At 40.8% G+C, this 20,831-nt stretch overlaps 1 protein-coding gene across 2 annotated transcripts in view; it reads right to left on the bottom strand.

Moving 5' to 3' along the window:
- pappaa (pregnancy-associated plasma protein A, pappalysin 1a) overlaps positions 1 to 20,831 on the bottom strand; it is a 94,753-nt gene that overhangs the window by 6,716 nt on the left and 67,206 nt on the right. Inside the window, exons 15-21 of one of the 2 annotated variants that reach the window (XM_051938697.1) lie at positions 18,159 to 18,342; positions 17,637 to 17,838; positions 17,287 to 17,521; positions 16,521 to 16,668; positions 16,082 to 16,197; positions 12,670 to 12,741; positions 10,744 to 10,842 (exon numbers count right to left, since the gene is read on the bottom strand). In XM_051938697.1, coding sequence (XP_051794657.1) covers positions 10,744 to 10,842; positions 12,670 to 12,741; positions 16,082 to 16,197; positions 16,521 to 16,668; positions 17,287 to 17,521; positions 17,637 to 17,838; positions 18,159 to 18,342 — 1,056 coding nt within the window. The remainder of the gene's footprint in view (positions 1 to 10,743; positions 10,843 to 12,669; positions 12,742 to 16,081; positions 16,198 to 16,520; positions 16,669 to 17,286; positions 17,522 to 17,636; positions 17,839 to 18,158; positions 18,343 to 20,831) is intronic. The other variant, XM_022212004.2, reaches the window with a different exon arrangement.

The raw sequence follows: 20,831 nt of genomic DNA, 5'->3' as shown, positions 1-20,831 counted from the left end.
TATGCTGTTTTTCAACTTTGACATCTACCAAGAACTCACAGTGGCAGTGTTATTTTCTTATTGCATTTGCTGCCCATAGAAAACCAATTTTATATCACTATCTGAAAACACCGTGACAACAGATATCGCATTTTCTCTGATGTCGAACTCAAATCCTGGAGGTGAAAAGAAAGAACCGGAAGATCAGCGGCCAATGCCCCTGGCTTTGATGTCACTGGATAACATTGGCAATGCGTCACCAACACCAGCTGCTGCTGCCTTGTTTGCTCGCCTCTCGGGGGGCCTGCTTCAGCTGTTTGGGTACACAAAATGTGTCCCCCTTCCCCAGGCCAAACAAGAAACACATGTGGTTCAAATCATGGCAGGCAGGCAGGCAGGCAGGCAGGCAGCAGACCAAGGACATGTCTGCATTTGTGTCCTGGTGGCTAATGTTATCAATCTGTGGGGGCCTGTGGTCAGCGTTGCATTTTCTTATTAGGGCTAAGTGGTATTGCCTTTTTTGAAGAATGAATTTGAGTGTACAATGTAAATGTAACAACAATACTGGCCAATGCATCCAACACAAATACGTAGCTGACAGCGTGTCTCATGCCAAAGACAGCTATTCGTGAAAGCTATCTGGCTGCTATAGGAGGGGATGCTTCCAGGGGAGGGTCACGGTGCTATTATCTGAATATATAGTAGCTGCTGTATAATTCCCAAGACCTCTTCAGTAATGCCATCTCACAAATTGCATCATGAGCTAATACTATCTCAGAGGGTTAGTTAGGTAATTACTGAATGCATTAGCAAAGAATGACCAAGACATTAGGATTTCTCATCCACTAAAAGATGCATTCATAACAACAACAAAGTTTTGGGACTTTGAAGATGACTCACTTCTTGGCTGAAATCGTAAATCCAAATCCAACTTGTTTTGCTGGGTATTAATACGACCTTATTTCCATTTGTGACAGACTGCTTACAACTCGGGCCAAATGTTTTCAGTGTCTACTAATTTCACAGAAAAATATTTCTTTATAATTGAAAAGACAGATCCCTTTAAACTGATATTGATCTAGACAGTTCTGACCGCCATTAAATACTTTTGAGCTCAGAAAATCTAATATATCTAATAATACAGTGAAGTGAAAATTGGGAGAAAGGAACATGACCATGAATATGAAAAAAACAACTTCTGACAAGGATTATTTTGTGTAATTTATGCATTTAAAAAATAAAAACCTAAAATAATGAGCTCTTCTTCCAACTTACCATAGTTGCGCAAAAAGCATGTTATGAAACTGGCTCCACATTGAGCTCTGGGCTGCAGTGTAAACTAAATACTTGAAATATAAAATGTTATAGTTGCTGGTAAATGCAACACGCAGGAAACAGCAGCGATAGTTTGTGAGAATTGTGGATTTATAGACAGCAGGTCTGTGGAATGACACGGGGGAGCATGCTAGTCATTGAGGAGCAGTGACGCAGGCTCCCCTTTGAAATGGGGTATAAAATACGTTGTTTGTGTGTGGGGGTGGTGTTCCTAATGCGAGGGCCAGGTGGGCAGTGCCCAGACTCCACTGAGAAAATGAGGCCTACGTGTGACGACTTTACAAGCCCAAGGCCGGACACACTTCAGAAACAGTTGTCAACTGCATGACCAGTGCTTCCTCTGTGGCATTTTGAAGCCAAGACCACGGGGCTCCTCATTCCTACCTGACTCTTTGTCAGTTTAAGTACAATATCTCCCACTTTAACACTTCCACTATGTTTCTTTTAGAGTCTTCACGATTTACCTTTCTTTATTACTCCCCTCTCTCACAGCACACTTCCCCGCTACACCTCCCACTTCTCCTGTGCGCTTCACTTCCCCTCCAAGGCCACTTCTGTTTATCTCTCTATCTAGAGAATGATGGTGGGTGGCAAAGTTGACATGGTTTCCTTTGACCTTGACCTCCAGGGTGGCTGGGCCAGCTGCCACATCTGGCCCTGACTGAAGGTTCTCACAGGGTGGCTGGGAAATGGAACTGACTGGCCTTGTGGGCCTGGGGGCCCTCATGCTGCCGCATGTCCCAGGGCTAGAGCAGGGCTGGGCGAGGAAACCCACTAACAGAAACATGAAAGCCCTTCTGAAGAACGCAGACCTTGTCAGAGCCCCATCCTTCCATCTCAGGAACAGGTCAAAATAACACAGAGTTCCTCTCTACATTTCGGTGTGTGCAGTATGTGCCTGTAAGCTAGTGCTTAAAGGAAAGAAGGTGGTGTAAGGGGCACAGGGTTGGGGAAAAGGGAACTGGCTGATCTAGAGAAGCACACTGCAATCTTCATTAACAAGTTACTGAGGTTATTAGAGCAACTTTTAAATCGCAATATATTCGTCAATCTTCAAAGTACATTTAAAAGCCTCCTGACACAGATCTTTAGAAATTTTTTAACTTATTTCTGACTACATGAGTTAAACAACAATGTTGCAGTGCGAATGGAAACATATAGTCTGTTCATGAAAGGAGCAAAAATTACATCTGACATCTGCTCCAGCCGACACATGCATCCACAGTCACATGTCACATTAGCAAGTCCCATGATTTCAAACACCCTCGCATGACAGCACAATCACTAACAGCATGCCGCAAGCCCTAAAATTAATCATTAGTGTGGAACACATCAAATAAATCAGTCTATTGGATCGATGAGCCAAGTGGTCTAAGAACTTCTAAGAAAAATCCGTCTGAGAAAAAAAAAATGGAAGAAAAAAAATGCTGTAAATACAAAACTTGAATGAGAGCAACAGAAAGAAAAGTGAGGGAAAATAAAATTTTAACAGATCAGATTTGGAAGGAAAAAGAGCAAGTTAAGTGCAAAAGAACACATTACTGAGTTTGGCAAAATAAGTGCAAGCTCTTGGCGTCAACTGGCAGCCAAAACTCCTAAAAACTGGAGGGAGTGTGTCCTCCTGGTGTATAACTACCTTTGCTCAGCTGTGTAGAAAAGCCCTGCTCCTCCTTCCACATTATGCTTCTCTTTTCTCAGATGTATTTTGCTCATTCCACCCTCAGCCCTCTCACACACAGATAAACACATAAAAATGCTGATTAAAGGAACCTTTGGCTTTGTTTTGCTCATTTATTGCTTGTCCATAAACTTAAAAAAAAGAAGGTAAAAAAACCCCAAAACTAACTATTCCTAATACAGTCCTGAAGAAAAATTCCTACTTCATGATTGGGTATCTTTAATTGCCCTGGCCAGACCTGGAAATGGGAAATAAAGTCAAATTAACTGCCCTTAGACATCTAAAAGATAAAGATCTGTTGATGCCATGTGCTTTTGGTCACTGGTTATGGGAATATTTGGTGTAAAATAAGATGCTCTGCACTGTTGAGAAAGAAGAATTAATGTTATTAATAGCCGCTGCTGAAAAACACAATATGACATCTATCTATATCTATGCATCAGCTCCAAAAGCGGAGTCTGGCAAATCTGGGAGCACGTTCTGAAAGGGAGCAAAGGGCTTTGCCTATGTGAGTCACCAGCACAGACAGAGGGGCTAGTGGTTAACGGAGGATATCACGGCCCATCAGCTTAGACACAAACATCAATCACGACACATACCAAGTCACGTATCGAGCATACTTGTGCCAGACTGAGAGCTGTAAACAGGAGCAAAGAACTGAGAAGGATCTCGGTAATTACCCACGACCCCAACTCAGTCAGAAATACATCGAGGCGCATTCATAGAAAGTTGTCTCAGAGAGGCCAACTACATCCAAGAAAGGCATTCCTTCCAAACTAGATGGGGGGCTACAAAAAGGGTCCTACGCAGGGAACCCTCAGATAGGCATGCTCCGTGCCTCTCCAAATCCAGCCAACAGCTTGCAACTATTAAGGGGAGATCCTGCGGTGACCTTACGTGCAGCCAGTCCTTGCACCTTCAAAGCTCCTGGGGTGGAACAATACACAGCAAGTCATCCAGAACTCCTTAATACACAAATCTTTACCAAATCAAAAGTCAATAGCGGCATTTGTTGGGAAGCAGGATAAAAATAAATGAGCAGAGTTCCATTGTTTTTCCCTATACTGCAATTTTTTTCCCCACTGTTTTCTCCACCAGCAATTATTTAGCTCTTATCAGGATGTAATACAGCGATGACAAGGAAAAAGAGAAGAGGAGAATCAGGGGGAAACTGGAAACTTTGATTACTGAAAATAGCCTAATTGCTACAATATCTTTAGGTTTGTTTGGAAAGATCAGAAATTGTTCAAATGTTGTATCTGGAAGAAATTTTGCTTTCTTTTTTAAAAAAAAAAAGAGCATTTTTCGTATTGAACCACTGAATCATTTAATATTTGAGAGGCACAGCGTTTGATGCTGGGAAACACAATAATAAACAATCATGCAACTGTTGTAAAGAAGTCACTGAACATCTTCTGCTGAGCAGATGTTTTCATCCAGTGTGTTCTATCTCTTCCGTCAGTGGACTGAAGACATAATAGTGGTATGAACATTTGGTTTTGGGTCACGGAGTAAACAACTAAAGCAGAGAAGGATTTCTTAACCTTAGACTGTTTGGATGGAAGAAAAGGATAAAAAAGATGTATAACTCTGGTTGATGAGGAGGAAGGAAAGTGTAGCATGCCTTTTTGTCCTTCTCTTCCTTTTACCTCAAACATAACAGAGACAAAGAAAGTCTGAGTTTTGGCTGAAAAACAAATAGGAGCCGTGTATGATTTTATGGAAGGAGTCATTGTTCTCATGTGTTGTGTCACAACACACAAGGGACATCAACACTGAGCAAAGACTCCCAGTGAGTCACCAGACTTGTACATAACAACTGGTGGCTGCTGTGTCTGTTCCTGTGCTGTTTGTGTGTGAGAGAGAGACCGTGAGGGGGGAGGAAGAGAGAAAGTGAATGAATGAAAGTGAGAAAAAGACTGAATGATAATGAGAGTGAATGACAGCATGTGACAGTGATGAAGGACGGGCACTGGGGGTTTCTATAATGTACGTGTGTGTGTGTGTGTGTGTGTGTGTGTGTGTGTGTGTGTGTGTGTGTGTGTGTGCGTGTGTGCGTGTGTGTGTGTGTAGGATACAACACCTTAGAGTGACTGAGACGTGTAGGTGTGAATGTGGAGTAAGAACTGGATTGAAATTTTCATGTGTTTTTGATAGGAATATGTGAATGATTATGCGGTAAAGAGGAATAAACTATATCAGGCTCCAGCTGCACACACACACTTAGGACTACCCTGACCTGGGCAACTGAGAGTCTACACAGATATAGCAGTTGGATTCACATATTTTCCCTTGATGTCTTTTAGAAAGAGCACTTCAGACCATTAAAAAATAATTACTGTGCCTCAAAATAATACATTCTTTTCTATAATCAAACACCTCGGACAAGCAGTTGGTTCTTAACCCTCTTAACCCCAAGTAGTGTTTTAGCTCCCGTTACATTTTTACTCACTACAGGCTCATTTCTCGCAGCAATATAAAGCCTTGCACCTTAGTGGGAACAGTACAACAATGGCTAGAAGTAGACTGAAATATATTTAGAAATACTGTCCATGTATTACACTACATTTCTAATGGCATAAGTCCATAAAAAAAGATAAAATGGGGGGAAAAAGCAACTAACTAACTTAAACAACAGTTTTTCAAGTTCCTACATATGTTACTAGCACTGGGAAAAACAGTGACTTTACATACTATGGATATTTTACTGCTTGTATGCTTACTTTGTATCCATATTTGTCTCATCTTTGCACAGCCTACAGTTGAGCTGCAAAGTTCCTGAATTTTTGTCATGTGACTCCTGGTCGCAGTTTGATCACTAATGGCTTCCCAGTTGTGCCAAAACGGGCAGAATTTTTTGCTTTTCACAGAATTTGGTCTTAGCAAATGGAAAATTTCGATATAAAGCATGTAGAATGAAGTAATTTTGAAGAAGTATCGCAATTTTCAGCTTAGACTTGGTTTGCTTTTATGGTGGAATGGTATGTGTTGAGTAATTAATTCAAGAAATGTGCGTCTTTGTACAGTTTCTGGTTCTGAAAATTGTGTAATTGTGGCAATTTTAAAAAGATAACAAGCCCTTCAAACCCACCAACTGGCTTTGGGTTTCAGGGAGTTAAAGGAAACATTTACAAACCTCATCTAATTATAATGAATTAATTTAGCTTTACTTGAGTAGCCTTTTTAAAGACACAGTGAAAACACATATATAAATACAATTGTCCTTGCAAAAACAAATGCAAGAATCAGTAATAAATATACATTTTTTTTTTTAGCAGACATCCAATGAGTTGCACTGTGACACAAACAGCAAAATCTGTGTCAATGAAATATGTGTTAAAGAACAATTAAACCAGTTGGACCAAAGTCTTTGCTTGTGGTCTGGACAAGAACATTGATTTCCTGCTAAAGAGGAAAACTCTGTTTGTCTTTGTCAGCCAGCAAATGCGTTACTCAGCAGCTCAGCAGAGAGGGACTGTAAGTAATGAGTTACAGATTCCATTTGCCACATACTTTGTCTTTGTTTTTTGTTTTTCTTATGTTTGTTTTAAGAGGTTTGTATGCATCTCCATCACAGGTTGGCTGCCATGCATGTGTTCGGCTCGGGGAAAATGAGAATCAGGTGCAAATTAGCCCGTTTCTGACTTGACGGAGGTGATGAAATAGGGATGACTAGCCAGATAAGCTTTCCCCAAAAGAGATAAACATCCAAATGCCTAACTCAAGGCAAGTACCAAAATGATAATTACAGAGGAAATATAAATGTGGGCAACAATATCAAAGAAATGCCATAAAACAACAAGATAACCTTGTCAGGAATGCTGTTAAAATGCATTAATTTAAAATTCACATTCAGGTTAATTTGAGCTTCATAAAAAAGAAGGCATATTTATATTGGCTGAGGCCTTAAGCAACATGTGTTTGCAAGCATGCAGCATCAATCAGGCAATGGGCTAACAAGAAAAAGGGATTATATCAAACATCTGGCTTTCCTCTGTTCCCATATCAATTTTGCATATCAGCTTAAGTTCTTACTGTTTCCTTTTTGTTTCTCACCCGCAGTAACCTTTCCTCACCCCTTGCTCCTGGCAGCTGATAAATCAAATTATGATTGGTCGTTTTAGAGCTATTTTTTGTATCTTCCTGAATACTTTCCAAGGGACCCACTTGTGGAAAACACCATCCAGTTGCTGTTGTTGAGAATAACACCCAGGCAGAATGTGGGCAAGTATGCTCAACTTTTTGAACCCAGATCATCCACTTCCTATACAATACTCTAGCAGCCCGCCAAAGACATCAATGTTCCAGTAGTTGGAAAGGAGGTTCACTTTATCCAGTCTTTCTACGCAGAATTGACAGAAGTTCGATCCAAGTATTTACGGAATGATTTGATCCTTCATTTGCCTTTCATTTTGCCTTTCTGCAAACGAATAACACCTGCTTTGTAGACACTACGTCTACAATGCAACCCTCTTAACTTGGACACCCTACAGTATCACAGATTCCTCTGCAAAGATTTAAACCCTGAAAATTGAAATCACATTGTGTCATCCCTTTTTAACTGTCAAAAAATGATGTCAGTGTCATTTGAAATGAATGCACAACTGTGTCGTTATTGAAAGCAAAAGAACAAAGTTATTTGGGAAAATATCAGAAATGCACTTTTTCCCTCTCAGCCAGGAGAGAGGTGTGTCCATGTTTGATTAACAGCAGCTGGCAGGCTGAGCCCCAGCAGGGAAAGGAGAGTCAAAGTAAACAAACTTTCACTGTAGCTTAGAAGTCGTGGGCAGACGAGCAGGCAGCGGTACTGAAGAATAAGGACCACACCAGCACAGAAGTGGGTTAAAGAGATATAAGAAGATTAGTCCACAAGCTAAGGTGCCGGAAAACACACCCAGTTCAAAACCTAAGTTTTTGGACAATTGCACATTGCAGAGGTGTGCAGGAACATTTTGTGTGCTCAGATTTCAGCCAGCTGCATCCAAACTCTGTGGATGACATCTCATTTTCCAGCCAAAGCAACCAGACAGTTTTTCAGAGTCAGAGACTGAGTCAGTCAGCAAAATGCTGTTCAAAATGCATTTCTCTGGTTGAGAACAGGAGTAAACGCAGAGAGAGACCTGTCAACGAGCAACAGTTGAAGGTTGCAGCAGTGAAGATCTGGGAGAGCATCACCAAGGAAGCTTTAAAGCATCTGGTGACATTTACTAGCAGCCACTGACTGAAAAATATGTTCCAAAAATGTCTGAATTTGATTATTTTTTTTGTCTGCACGTGTATCTGTTCTATCAAATTTGAACCCGTAAACTTTGGGAACTATGTGTTTAAAGGAAAATATCTCTCACGTTGCTGTGTTCAAACTGATCCAAACAGAGACTTGGAACTCCGATTTATACAGTTTTCATTTCATATTGTACATACTGAGGCACACAGGCTTGTCAAAATACTCATAGATTGAACTGGAAGGAGGTCACTTTGGGGTGATAAAAGTCAGTTGTTTTAAGATGCTATCTGGCTGCCCAATAGACAGTAGAGTGATCATTTCTTCATGCAAATGGTTAAAAATGCTATTTCACTGACTGTATGACGTAAAAAGGTGGATCTGTCTAAATGATTAATGCCAGTAATGACTAATGGTTGCTTTGTAATATCGGTTGGACTTAAAGGCTAATTTTAGAATCAGAAAATCTTTTTTTTTTTTTGCTTAGTTTTGGACGAGTCTACCGTTTTTTAAAAGTAATCAAAATGTCAAAACCATCAAAGACATTTAATTTTTTTTAGCTAGGAATGTGTTACCTGACATCACAAAGTGAGCTGTTCAAATCCTTTGATGTTGAACATAACAGCTCTTAAGTCTTCCAACTCTTGGCCTGCTCTCTTCTCACCCAACGCAACCTCTCGTTGCTGCTGTAGTTTAATGGAGTCTATCCTCCCGCTGGGGTCTGTTAGTAAAAGTGAGTTATGCAAGTTTCTGGCTAAGCCCCCTGCATTGGATGTGGGTCAAAAGATGTGGACATGAGATAGCGTCAATCAACTCACTGAAAAACCACTTGAGGAGTGAGGTCACCTCCCAGAGGGTTGCTCACTAACTTTGTGTGGTATTGAACTTAGAACAGAATATTTTACATATGAGAATGAAGTTATGAATAAAGTACAAAAACAAATCGTGGACCTGTAGATCTGTTTGTAGTAGGAGATGCATGTTCATACTTAGTAGAGTAGCAGATTGTAGTTAAATATATAAGGAGCAGCTGTGTGCCTCTGATATGCAGTCATTTATGCAGTATTACTTGCACCAGTCATTTTTCAGCAAAGATGTTGACTGCTTTAGAATGTTACTGTTGTGATGAAGCTGAACCACATTAATTTGTCAGTGTTATCAGTGTCACTGTTATTAGGTATTTTTGTAAACCACAGATGGGGCTTTCAGTTTTTGGTGACAAGTAGCTGCATTACAGGGTGGACAGCATTTCACAGAAGGTTAAGCATTGAATTTTTTAATTACTTCATTATGTGAAGTATCATGTTTTGCATTGTTTCTCTGCTTTTCAATGTACCAATCTACTATGAAAACACTGATACTTAGGATATACGACTTTATTAAGCCATTTATTGAGAATAAAACTTTAAGGAAAATAATCTAGCAAAGGTCAGGCCTCGGCCATTCCATCGTCAGGTTTATATTAAGAACAAATAATAAATACTAAAGAAGCTGTCTCCGGAAAAAAAAATCATATTAGACAAGAAAGAACGGTGATAATCTCCATACTCATGGCTCAGGACTAAAAAAAGAACATGACAAATCATGTAAAGTTGGACTAGATCCAAACAGGAGAACTTTGATTCTTCTGCTCAAGATGTTTACATGGGATGAGACGTCCTCTGTGTGTTTTATTTCCCAAAAGAGGAAATGAAGAGGCTCTTCAGTAAGACACACTGACATAGCCCGTGAGATGCATAGACTGCAATATAAATCCAGCCAGACACACAGATGGATATGCCAGGAGTACAACTAAAGTCCCTCGCCAGATTCACAGAAACAGGCCAGGCCAGAGAAGCAGATGCTGCAGCCCAGAAGCTACAATACACTCCCAATCAGATCTCCCGCCAGCAGCCGGCTGGAATGCGAAAGACAAAGCACCTCCCTGAATTAGGAGAGTTGCTACCAAGAATGACCAAACTTTTGGACATGCATGGCTTAATGCTGAAATACAACACAGCAGATTGAGTTTTGACAGATAATATATGTCTGTATGTGTGATCAGAAGCCGCTTGATAAACAAGTTAGATTAAAATTACCCAGATTTCAGGTGGTGGTATGAGCACCGGCACACAAAAACACATTAGGAAACAGGATACCACAGGATAAAAAAGACTACTGATGAAGTCTAAAAACTCCCACTCTCTTGGATGTGGGATCCGTAATCTGTCTACCAGTAATCTAAGGTTGGACACAAGACAAAGGAAGGAAGAAACTGTTTAGAGATGTTCCAAGAGGTGAAATACAGCAGCCCTCAACTGTATATTCTGTTCTGGTTTCCATTATGCATACCTCATGTAGGTAGAAAATGCTATTTTATGGATGCCAAAGGTTGATAAGGGCAGCGTGCAGTCTCTACTGTATGCATGGCACTGAGAAAGTGAAAGTGTCCAAGTAAGTTAGGCACAGGGAAAACGGGAAAAAAAACACTAAATGTAAAATAGTGTGACCACATCTAACGTTTACTGTGAGGCACAAGCATGCCACTGACCTTCTTGGTCTTGACAGTGGATTGGCAGCAGTCTCCTCCATCATAGTTACAGAAGGCTCTGTTGTTGACTGAGTCACAGTAGTTGTCTCCCATGAAGGGCTATAGCAGAGAGAGAGAGTCCAGCAATTAGACAGAAACAGTAAACAAAGAAAAAAAACCCATCTTCTCACTTTCTATTGTAACACCTAAAGCATTTTGTTCTAACTTTCTCCCCGGCATTTCAGGGCCTCGAGAAGTCTCCGGATAAATTTGCTGATGAATCTGATACATTAAATTTTCCTCATTTTTCAATGTGACTTTTTAAGCCCTTAGTCGGCCAGACCCGTAAATCAAACTGAGGACACCATAAACTATTCACTGCACAAAATGCTCCAGAAAGGTGATTTATTGGGTTGGCCCCACCCTTCTGCTTGGGTTACCAATCAGGTTATCGAATTGGCCTAAACTAAGTAGATGATATCATTCCTCCGTGAAGTGGAGTGGAATTCTTTCGCATGTTGCGTTCACATGTGAATGCACCGCTTTGCAAGGAAAGACAAATTTAGCATATGGTGACATCACTACGTGTGCAGATTATTGTAGGAGGCAGTGCATCAGTAATTACTTTAAGTTTTTTAATGGGCCACATGTATTGTTCTCAAAAGTGATTCGTTTACCATTTTTAACTGGCTTACAAATGTCTAAATGGCTTCAGTTAACAACCACCTGTGCAGCTTTTGCAGGAATCCCTCATTGTAGACTTGTTACCTGTTAATATGTAAAATCTTTGTTCCAACATCATTCAAACTGTAGATGAACCTACTTCTGATCTCAGCCTTACCTGGGTTTATGCTAAGAATTGTAAATATAGGTAATCCGGACAAGAAATGAGCTTTGCCTCTGGTCTGAGTAGTGTAAATCAATCAATCACTTAATCAATTAATCAAACGTTAATTGCATAGCACTTTTCATACAATTACAATGCAAGACAATGTCTTTCACATAACGAAAAGGAAAATTATCTCAAGACCCACACAAAACAATAAATGACTTTGTAATAAATGAAGGAATCAGTAATAACAGGGACTGAAAAACTGAAGAAACATCATCCCAAACAAATCCCACTAATTTACATCAAGGAAGCACCAGAGACACAAGTCAAAAAATTCCAAATAGCAAGATATATAAAACTAATTAAAATGTCTAAATAAGTAGTCAAATAAATAAATACAACAAATACAAACGGAAATCAATTAAAAGCCAGACTAAAAAGGTTGGTCTGCTTTCAAAAATGTCAACATTCTCTGCTGCCCTCAGGTTTTCAGGAAGGCTCGTGCAGAGACGTAACAACAAAAAGATGGCTCACTGTGAAGTTTTGTTCTGACTTTGGTGACAATCAAAATGTCACAATCAAAAGACCTGAGGGCTATAGAAGGCTCACAGAACAAACCCAATCTGATAAATAGGCTGTACCAAGACCGTTACACCTTTTATGAACTAAAAGATCTTAAAATCGGTTCTAAAACAGACAGATAGCCAGTGCAGATACTTTAAAATTGGTGCAATGTGTGCTCTCCTTCTGATTTCAGGCAGCACACATGCAGCTGATTTTGAACCAGTTGTAGTTGAGACTCGTGTATTGGCTTGAAAGAAAAAGTCTAGTGATTACTAAAATGATAAAATGCTTAGCTATGTTTCTAATGTAAAGCTTAAACTGGGACCCGAGTCAAAAATGACTCCTCGGTTTTGCCCTTGTTCACATGGGTTTAATGCCAGAGCTTGTCTTTTCACATTGAGCTTCTCTCCCTGAGCTTCAGTATCAATGACCACTTGGACGACATCAGCCAAATCGGTGTCTGTCCAAATTCCGTTGGCCAAGAAAAACCTTTCATTCCATATTTTGTCTATACATAAGGTCAAGTCATGTAATTCAGAGAGAGCTCTTACCTCACATCCTTTGATGCAGTGGAGCAATTCTGGGTGTGGATACCATTTCAGTCCCATTGTGCAGACTATATTCTGGAAGATAAGAATGACACATGTGGGTCAAATTATTTCAGACATACTTTAGCTTCCAATGTATACTTTTTTCATTATGTGAAATTTTCAAGTGCTTTGACAGGATTTCCTGTTCTTTATACCTGCATTTCAGTCCATATAAACCAAACCCAAAGTGAAGTCACTGAGCACACAAACCCACCCATAAGACTGCGAAACACAGAGGTTATCAAAAGGACTCATGTGCTACTTCTGGAGGCTTTGCTTGTGAAGCCGTCTTTGATTTACACTGAACTTTCTCCACATCACAATAAAGCTGAATAAATTGATTCTGAAAAGACATACCTCGGTGAAAATGTTGCTGTTGCTTTTTTTTAAACAACTAAGTCATAGCCTCAGGAGGGCAAAGAGCTGAGAGCAAGAGGGAGAAGGAGAAACATAGAGGTAAAGAGCACCACATTCTCAAATATCTTCGCAGAATGTGTGGAATCCCATCCTGTTCTCCCACTGTGCTCCTCATTGAAATGCAATAGAAAGCATTTGTGCTCTGGGGAGGTGGGCAGCACTGGACAGAGAATGTGTACCTGCATTCGTGTACATACAAACTTTAGATGTATATGTTCATGAGTCTGGGAGGTCCACCTACAGTGGTTGGGCACTTGTATATATGAATTCGCTCACGTCAGCAAGCCGAGAGGGGTTTTGTTTACAGCATAAGCAACTCAGAATTAGATAGTAGTGTCCACGGTCAAAAGTGCCACCCACAGCAAAGGACCGGCTGACCTCAGATGGTCCATTTCTCTGACCCACTGTGTCCCAATATCTCACAAATTTGACATGCTTTTCTTTTGTTGCTGCAAACTCAGGTATTTTTCATTTCAGTGCTGTCAGCAAATCAATGTAAAAAAGAAAGATCAGGGCTTGAAGGTGGAGAGAAACAACAACATGGCATTTTAGGTTTGTTCCACTACCGCAATGTAGTGCTGCATAGGAGAATGCAGAGTGCATGTCTGTGGCATGTCGACGCACACGTGTTCATTGCGAAGGGCTTTGATGGTTCCTGTAGAGGGTGGAGGATGAAGCACATTCTTTTATATTAACAGTGAAACTTTCTGCAACTACTGTACTTTTATTCTCCATTTCTCATGCTCTGCTATGATGATGTCATCCAGAAACTCCTTCTCTCCCCTCCTCTCTCTAATTTTCGTTCTCGCTCCCTCTCTCTCCCTTTTCCTCTCGCAGCCAGGCCGTAAATCATGATAATCCATGATTGTGGCCTGGCCTCAACCCTTACTACGTATGGGATCCTCACCCTCCGAAGCCTCCCCGGGGCACTGATACCACATAAAAATAGATCCCTATCTCAGCGCCACCACAGACAAGGCCATGTCATATAGAAAATGACTAATTCTGCAGCAAGCCCGACAGGGTAATTTTGCTGATAAAGGGGGAGGAGGGTGCTGGGGGCACAGGCTCATCAGAGATAGAGAGACAGGGAAGAAGAGAGGGAGAGGTGGAGGTAAAGAAGCAGGAGAGAATTCTAAGTGGGTCACACAACGAACCAAAATACAACCAGTTTAAAGGCAACAATAAATCAACATCACTAATTAAGGTGGGCAACACTGACCTCCAGCTTAGCAAAGCAGAACTAGAAAAGTGCATTTGGGGACATGAATTTCTCTTTTAGATACTAAATGAAGAATCCCATCCTTGAGGGATAGTTCAAAAGTTTGTTGATGACAGCTCTTACTTACAACACTCCTACTGTTACTACAACTGTTAGCCTTTTGTCGTGATTGATGTTTTTTCCACCACAGCAACCTCCTCCTGTTCTTCTTTCTTAATAACATTTTGTGACAGCCTTGTTCATTTTTTATATCTCACATCTCCGCCGTGCGCGTGTGGGTATTGCTTGGCTCGCAGGCATTTATTGCATTTTCTGTTGTACCTTTTTTATGCCGGTGGAATTAAATGGGGAGTAATCTCTAAATGGACCCGGAAGGATTAGTGTAATTGCAAATGCAATGCCCTACAATTGACTACATATTACCATAAGGCAAATTTCTGTCGGCTCATTTAGGATGTTAGCCTTTATTTCAATTACTATTGCAAGGAGTGTTTGCAGTATCACCACAGGATCAGTTGTGGCAGCACTAGACGAGCTACAAAACCTTGCCCTCTCTAACGTCCTAATCTTGGTTCACGTCCACGTCTCCCTTCCACCATCGCTTCTCTGACTTTCCTTATGCTATCCTCTGCCCCCAAACACCACAGTGTCAGGTTTCAAATTACCAACAAGCACAAATAATATCAATTACACAAATCCATGAAAAACAGATCATTTCACGTCCACATGGCCCAGCCCGCCCCGCTCTCCTAAACATCCACCACAGAAAAAGCTGCTGACTCAGTGGGACTGAAACGAAAACAAAAGGTGTTGTAGGGAGAGAGGAAAAAAAGTGAGAAATACAATGTGTTCCTTTACTCAGCCGTGGCTTCTCATTTCACCTTCTCCGGTTACAAAACTTGATGTTATTTACTGAGATCTTTCCCTGACTCGAAAGGGCATTAGGTTGAAAAAACAACAACACTTAAGACAAATGACACATTAGTGACATTGACTGAGTTAAATGTGGTGAGTAAAATTAGAAAAGTAGGCATAGTCTCTCTGCCCACTAAATCAAATCTACCATAGCTCTATACACACCTCCTGACCCCACCAACACAGTTCATAGAAATCTCAAATGACACCACGGCTGTGTGAGTGGCACTCCCACAGGGACAAGGTGTACAGTTCTGTGTTAAATGACCTTCCTCAGCACAACCTCCAAACTCTGTTTTACTCTCTGACAATTTAAGCAAACAGTACAGACAGTAACTATTAAATACCAGTAAGTATCAGAAGTGTATTAATGATTATTACTGATGGGTGAGTGGTTAATAAGGTACAAAATGGTAACAAATGACCAACGCTTTAAAAAATGTGTATAAAGTTATTTTGTAGTTGCAGGCTATTTCTGGTAGCAACACAAATACGTTGGAATTTGAATCCAAGAAGGCAGCTGATGCGTCACATTAGTGCATCACACTAGGAGGAAACTGGGCACCAGAACGCTTTCATACTTCCTCTCAAGAATATAATAAAATGTGTTCAAAGGGGTTGCCATGCTTCAAAGACAAATATTTGTATGGCCATGGGCACCAAAGACAGGCACAAGCTGGCATTTTGCATTGTGGGTGATAAAGCCAGGGCGTAGGCGCTATACGTGAAATTCCTTAAAGGAGAGTCGTGGATCGCAGAACTTTGTGAAGTGCGTCTGTCAGAGCCGCGAGGCAGGCACAAACACATGTAGGAACTTACCTTGACTTTATGCGGGTTCCTCCAGTGCTCTTTAAGTACGTTCTCTACTGTCATGTTGCTGGGGAGGATCACCACGTCGTTGTTACCCTCTCTGCACGTCAGCTCGCACTCCTCACCTGTGTGTATGTGAAACAGAAAAACAAAACCAGTTAAAGTCTGCACAAACCACACCCAGATATGTTTTCCACCCCCACCCCCCAAATCATTATCAAATAACTGTGACATTGTGTGATATTCAAAATTCTAGGTTACACAACAGTGGTTGTCTTATTAAGAACAAACAGTAAACAGTACAAACTGAAAAGGAATGAGTAATGTGAACAGTGAAGGATAACGGTGCGCTCAACAAAAGCCGTGAGTAATACGAACAATGACAGATGATTTCAGCAGGAAGAAAATTGAATGGTCATTATATAACAGTAGATTTGTGCATACAGACCTATGCCGTGTCCTCGCTTGCATGAGTACTGTAGGCTATAATGGAGGTTTTGAGGTAAAGAACACTGGCCTTTGCTGTGTGGGCAGAGGCGGAACGACCCTGTCCAGTTTCCATCCTTCCTGCAGCGGATCGCATTGGACCCTGCGCCCTGAAAATAACACATATATTGACAGACAAACAATGATACACACCCACTGGTACACAAACACTACCAGGCCAAGGACATCGAGATGGCATCCCATTGCAAACTGGGAAATACAATCCAATTTTTATCAGGCACCCAACCCACAACGCCTGAGAGGCAGAACAGATTAAAAGGTGTATACATTTCAAAAGTCTGTGGCAGCAGGGCTATTCTGGAAATCAATAGCAATCTAATTAGCATGGCGTCAAATTGAGTAGGGCTAAGGGAGACAGGGAGAAACACAGGCATAGTGAGGGCGGAGTAAAAAGTATCAGATAAGAGGCAGTGAAGAAACGGTATATTTGGGAAAAACTTATTTTTCACTCATAAATCATTAATTTAGCACATTACCATCAGCCATCATAAGCAGATTGTATGGTATCATATTAGGGATGTTTCTGCAGTGATTTTCAAATGATATTTAAACAGATATTACTTGATTATATTATTCACTACCAAGCCAAAAAGTGAACAGAGAAGAGAGGAAAAAAGAGAGAAAGTCTACTTTTTATACACATGACAAGAAGAAGACAATAACATTGGTAAAGCAAGAATAGAAAGACAGGAAAGAGATGGACAGACCTGCTTGCATGGAGTGTGCAGCAGCCTCACCGTATGGGCAGAGCCTCCTGTGGCGACAACAGCAGTATTACCGGCAGGATCAGTGCAGTTGAGTCTGCAGACGCTGTCAAAGCGGAAGCCGTCGGTACAGTGATAGGAGCCGTGGAAGATGGCAGGCGGAGGGTCACAAGTCACCGGCTCGCATGCCCCTTCGAGCCAGCTGCCATCCTCAGTGCACTGGCGCTTAAAAGCACGCCTGAAGGGAGCGAGGGATGATTAATGGAATTCATTTCAGGCCTTAAACTTTCAGTTGGAAACATTTTCTGATTCGGAAACAAATAAATCAACAACCACCACTTCCATTTCTTTACCTTTTGGGTTTGTTGGTAACGTGGTAGCCGGGCTTGCACTTGTACTTGCAGAGGGTGCCAACTTTTAGGCCTGTCTCGTTGCAACGCTTTGTCTGCAGCACAGCATTGGGTACGGGAGGAGGGGCTGGACAGCGGAGCTCACAAAGAGCTTCTGGAAAGGACCACAGACCATCTTCGAGGCAGGTCAGAGTGTTGTTTGTGCCTTGGGAGAAAAGCGACAAAGTGCTGGTCAATGAATCGGAAAAATTAGATCAAATGAGGTTATATAAAATGTACAGTTAAAGACATACATTTAATTAGGATCTAGTCCACATTAACTTTGAAAAACTGATGGTAAAAAGCAACGATTCAATTGGTTAACGTTTGACGGTTAGATAAAAAGACATGCCAGTGATGATAGTGGGAATATTCTAATGGAAACCAGATTTTTTTTGGAACAATCTTTCAAAGGCAGCGTGAAAATATGTATGTGTGCGTGCACATGTAATGCACAGACATATTGTGCACCACTATTTATCCCACCTATGAGCTGGGCAGGTTCCCGACACTGAAAGGTGCTCTTCTTGCCATAGGTTGTGCCCTCTGGGAAGCTGAAATGTGCAGGATGAACATGGTATTTGTCTGGTAGACCACAGTCCACAGGTTCACATGACACCTGTTTATTCCACTTTCCATTTGCACAGGTTATAGTCACGGAAGAGTCCGACTGGGGGGGAAAAAAAGACAAAATTTATTGTAAAGTGATTGTCAGATCCCGAAAAAGAAACAGATGCATTTGAAACCTATTTCAAAATAACTTATATACATAATTCTGCACTGACACAAGCTTTAATTTGCACATTGATGTGACAGATTGATGTCCCGCACTCATCTAATAAATGTTTACCTCACAAAAAATGACTACAGCAATTCAGCACTTACTCCAACAAGTTTCTAATCAGTGTGTAACCTAACAAAGCTTGATGGGGCTTAGCTTACTGTATGTCAGTAAGCCTCACAGGCTACTCAGCAGCTCAAGTAACTGCTGATAGCATTTGTAAGGTCATGCCACTCAGACAACTGATATCCAACAACTGCACAATCAGCCCTGACCCCAAACAGATTGACTTCGGTGGAAGTGTTACAGCTTCAGAGAAACACACACACACACACACTGAGGGAATCTTCCACAACTGGAATACTAACCTCTGTGGATTTGTCCTACATCCATGACTTATCCTCTTTCAGAGTTTCTGTGTAGTCATGATACTCAGAAAGTGGTCATAGAAGAGATGATATTTTTGGCATATTACACCCCCAAAAATGCACTTAGGTAATGGATTAAAAAAAAAATGCTGAAAGGAGAAAAAGTAGACAGCTGACTGTGCAATTATTAAGTTTGTTAATTTCATAAAATCTACGCTGCTTCCAAGCACATTTTCAGCACTTCTTCTTGTTCAAGCTTTTCAAAACCAAGACAGCCTCCCCAGCGTTTGCAAGCCTACAGAGTGCATCCTGTGTGAGTGGGCCCTTACATGTTGTTGGAATGTGGTAGGAAACTGGAGAACCCAGAGGAAATCCACACATGGGGAGAACATGCAAAATCCACAAGAAACAGTCTCAGGCCAGGAGTCAAACCCAGCAGTGGTAAGACCACTACTACGGACTCCACTGGCACATTGAGACAACTTGAAATCTTCAGCACAATATAAGTTTTAGTATGATAAATTGCAATCCCTTCCATTCAAGCTAGCAAGGTCCGACTGACTCTTTCAAATGCCACATGTTTTATATCAATTGTGTGTGTGTGTGTGTGTGTGTGTGTGTGTGTGTGTGTGTGTGTGTGTGTGTGTGTGTGTGTGTGTGTGTGTGTGTGTGTGTGTGTGTGTGTGTGTGTGTGTGTGTGTGTGTGTGTGTGTGTGTGTGCGCACGCTCTAATACATCCTGTGTAACTATTCCCGATCAAGAGTGGCGATGATATTGTCCAGAGATTATAATGAAACAGTATTTTTTCTGGTTTATATGAGCTTCTGGAAACAGACAATGCAACCAGAATATTTCCAAAACATTTTCAAAAAAGCAATCCTTTGCTCCTGACTTTTTCCACCAGAAAATTTTCCTCATCTTAAGTCTATTTCCTATTAGAAATAGCTCTGATTCCTGTAAATTATTTGGCTTGTAGCATGATATTTGCAGAGATGAGACCAAAATGGGAAGCTAGTGCATCATCCAAACCTCAACAGTTTTCATCCTCTTCCATTAAATATCACCATGTAACACAGCAGGAATGCTTAAATTGACTTCTGTGCCAAGAAATCTCACAACCGAACTGTTGGAGCTCAATCATTTCTACTTTTTCCTTCACAGAACAAATAAAAGGGAAACCTTTGTTTTTGCCATCAATTACATTATGCGTCTGTTTTGGTCGACTTTAATTACACACATCTTTTTGAAGAAATGGACAAATTTTAAGATCTCACAAGCTGGACTCACTTAACATTACATATCTATTGCTTCATAACCTTCTCTCTCTTCTCGTGTATAACAATCTTTCATCTTGATCCCATTATATGATACTGCATAACAGTATCAAATTCCCTCAAAATAAATAAGCTCCTTTCATATTTGGATGTCCAACAAAAGTAACATATGCACAGCATGTGAGGGCCTTCTGAAAAATAACAGGGTGAAGAGTTCAATGAGTCAGTCATGATGGGAGGTTCTGAAAAAAAAACCTACACGTTGAAGAAATGTAGAAGCGAATATATGTGCAAATCTTAAATACTCTTGTGAAATTGTTTATGTGCAGATTAGGTTACAAGTTGAAATATGATTGTGTAAAACTGTGGTCCAGTAAATGCACATACAGCACACTGATACACACAAACACACTCACACACACACAAAAACACATTTACATTCACACACATCTGCCATGAGCTGCTTTCATATTCAATCAATCACCAAGTGTGTACATATGGTTGCTATGGAAGGCAATCAGGCCCTTTTTGTTTCTTTCAAGTTTTAATATGTCACATTTAATTTTAAGAGGATTAAAATAGCATTTTGTCCGTCAGTCTGCGCACAACAATCCATAATGACAAAGTGGAGACATGTTTTTAGAAACGTTTGCGAAGTTAGTCCAAATCCAAAAATGAAATCTCACATTTCAGACTGTGGTTAACTGCAGCATGTTTGCTTTAATTATCCTCAAAC

Source organism: Acanthochromis polyacanthus, chromosome 18 (genome assembly GCF_021347895.1).
Source record: "Acanthochromis polyacanthus isolate Apoly-LR-REF ecotype Palm Island chromosome 18, KAUST_Apoly_ChrSc, whole genome shotgun sequence".
NCBI classification, from domain to species: domain Eukaryota; kingdom Metazoa; phylum Chordata; class Actinopteri; family Pomacentridae; genus Acanthochromis; species Acanthochromis polyacanthus.
This window is presented reverse-complemented; position numbering and strand designations above follow the sequence as displayed.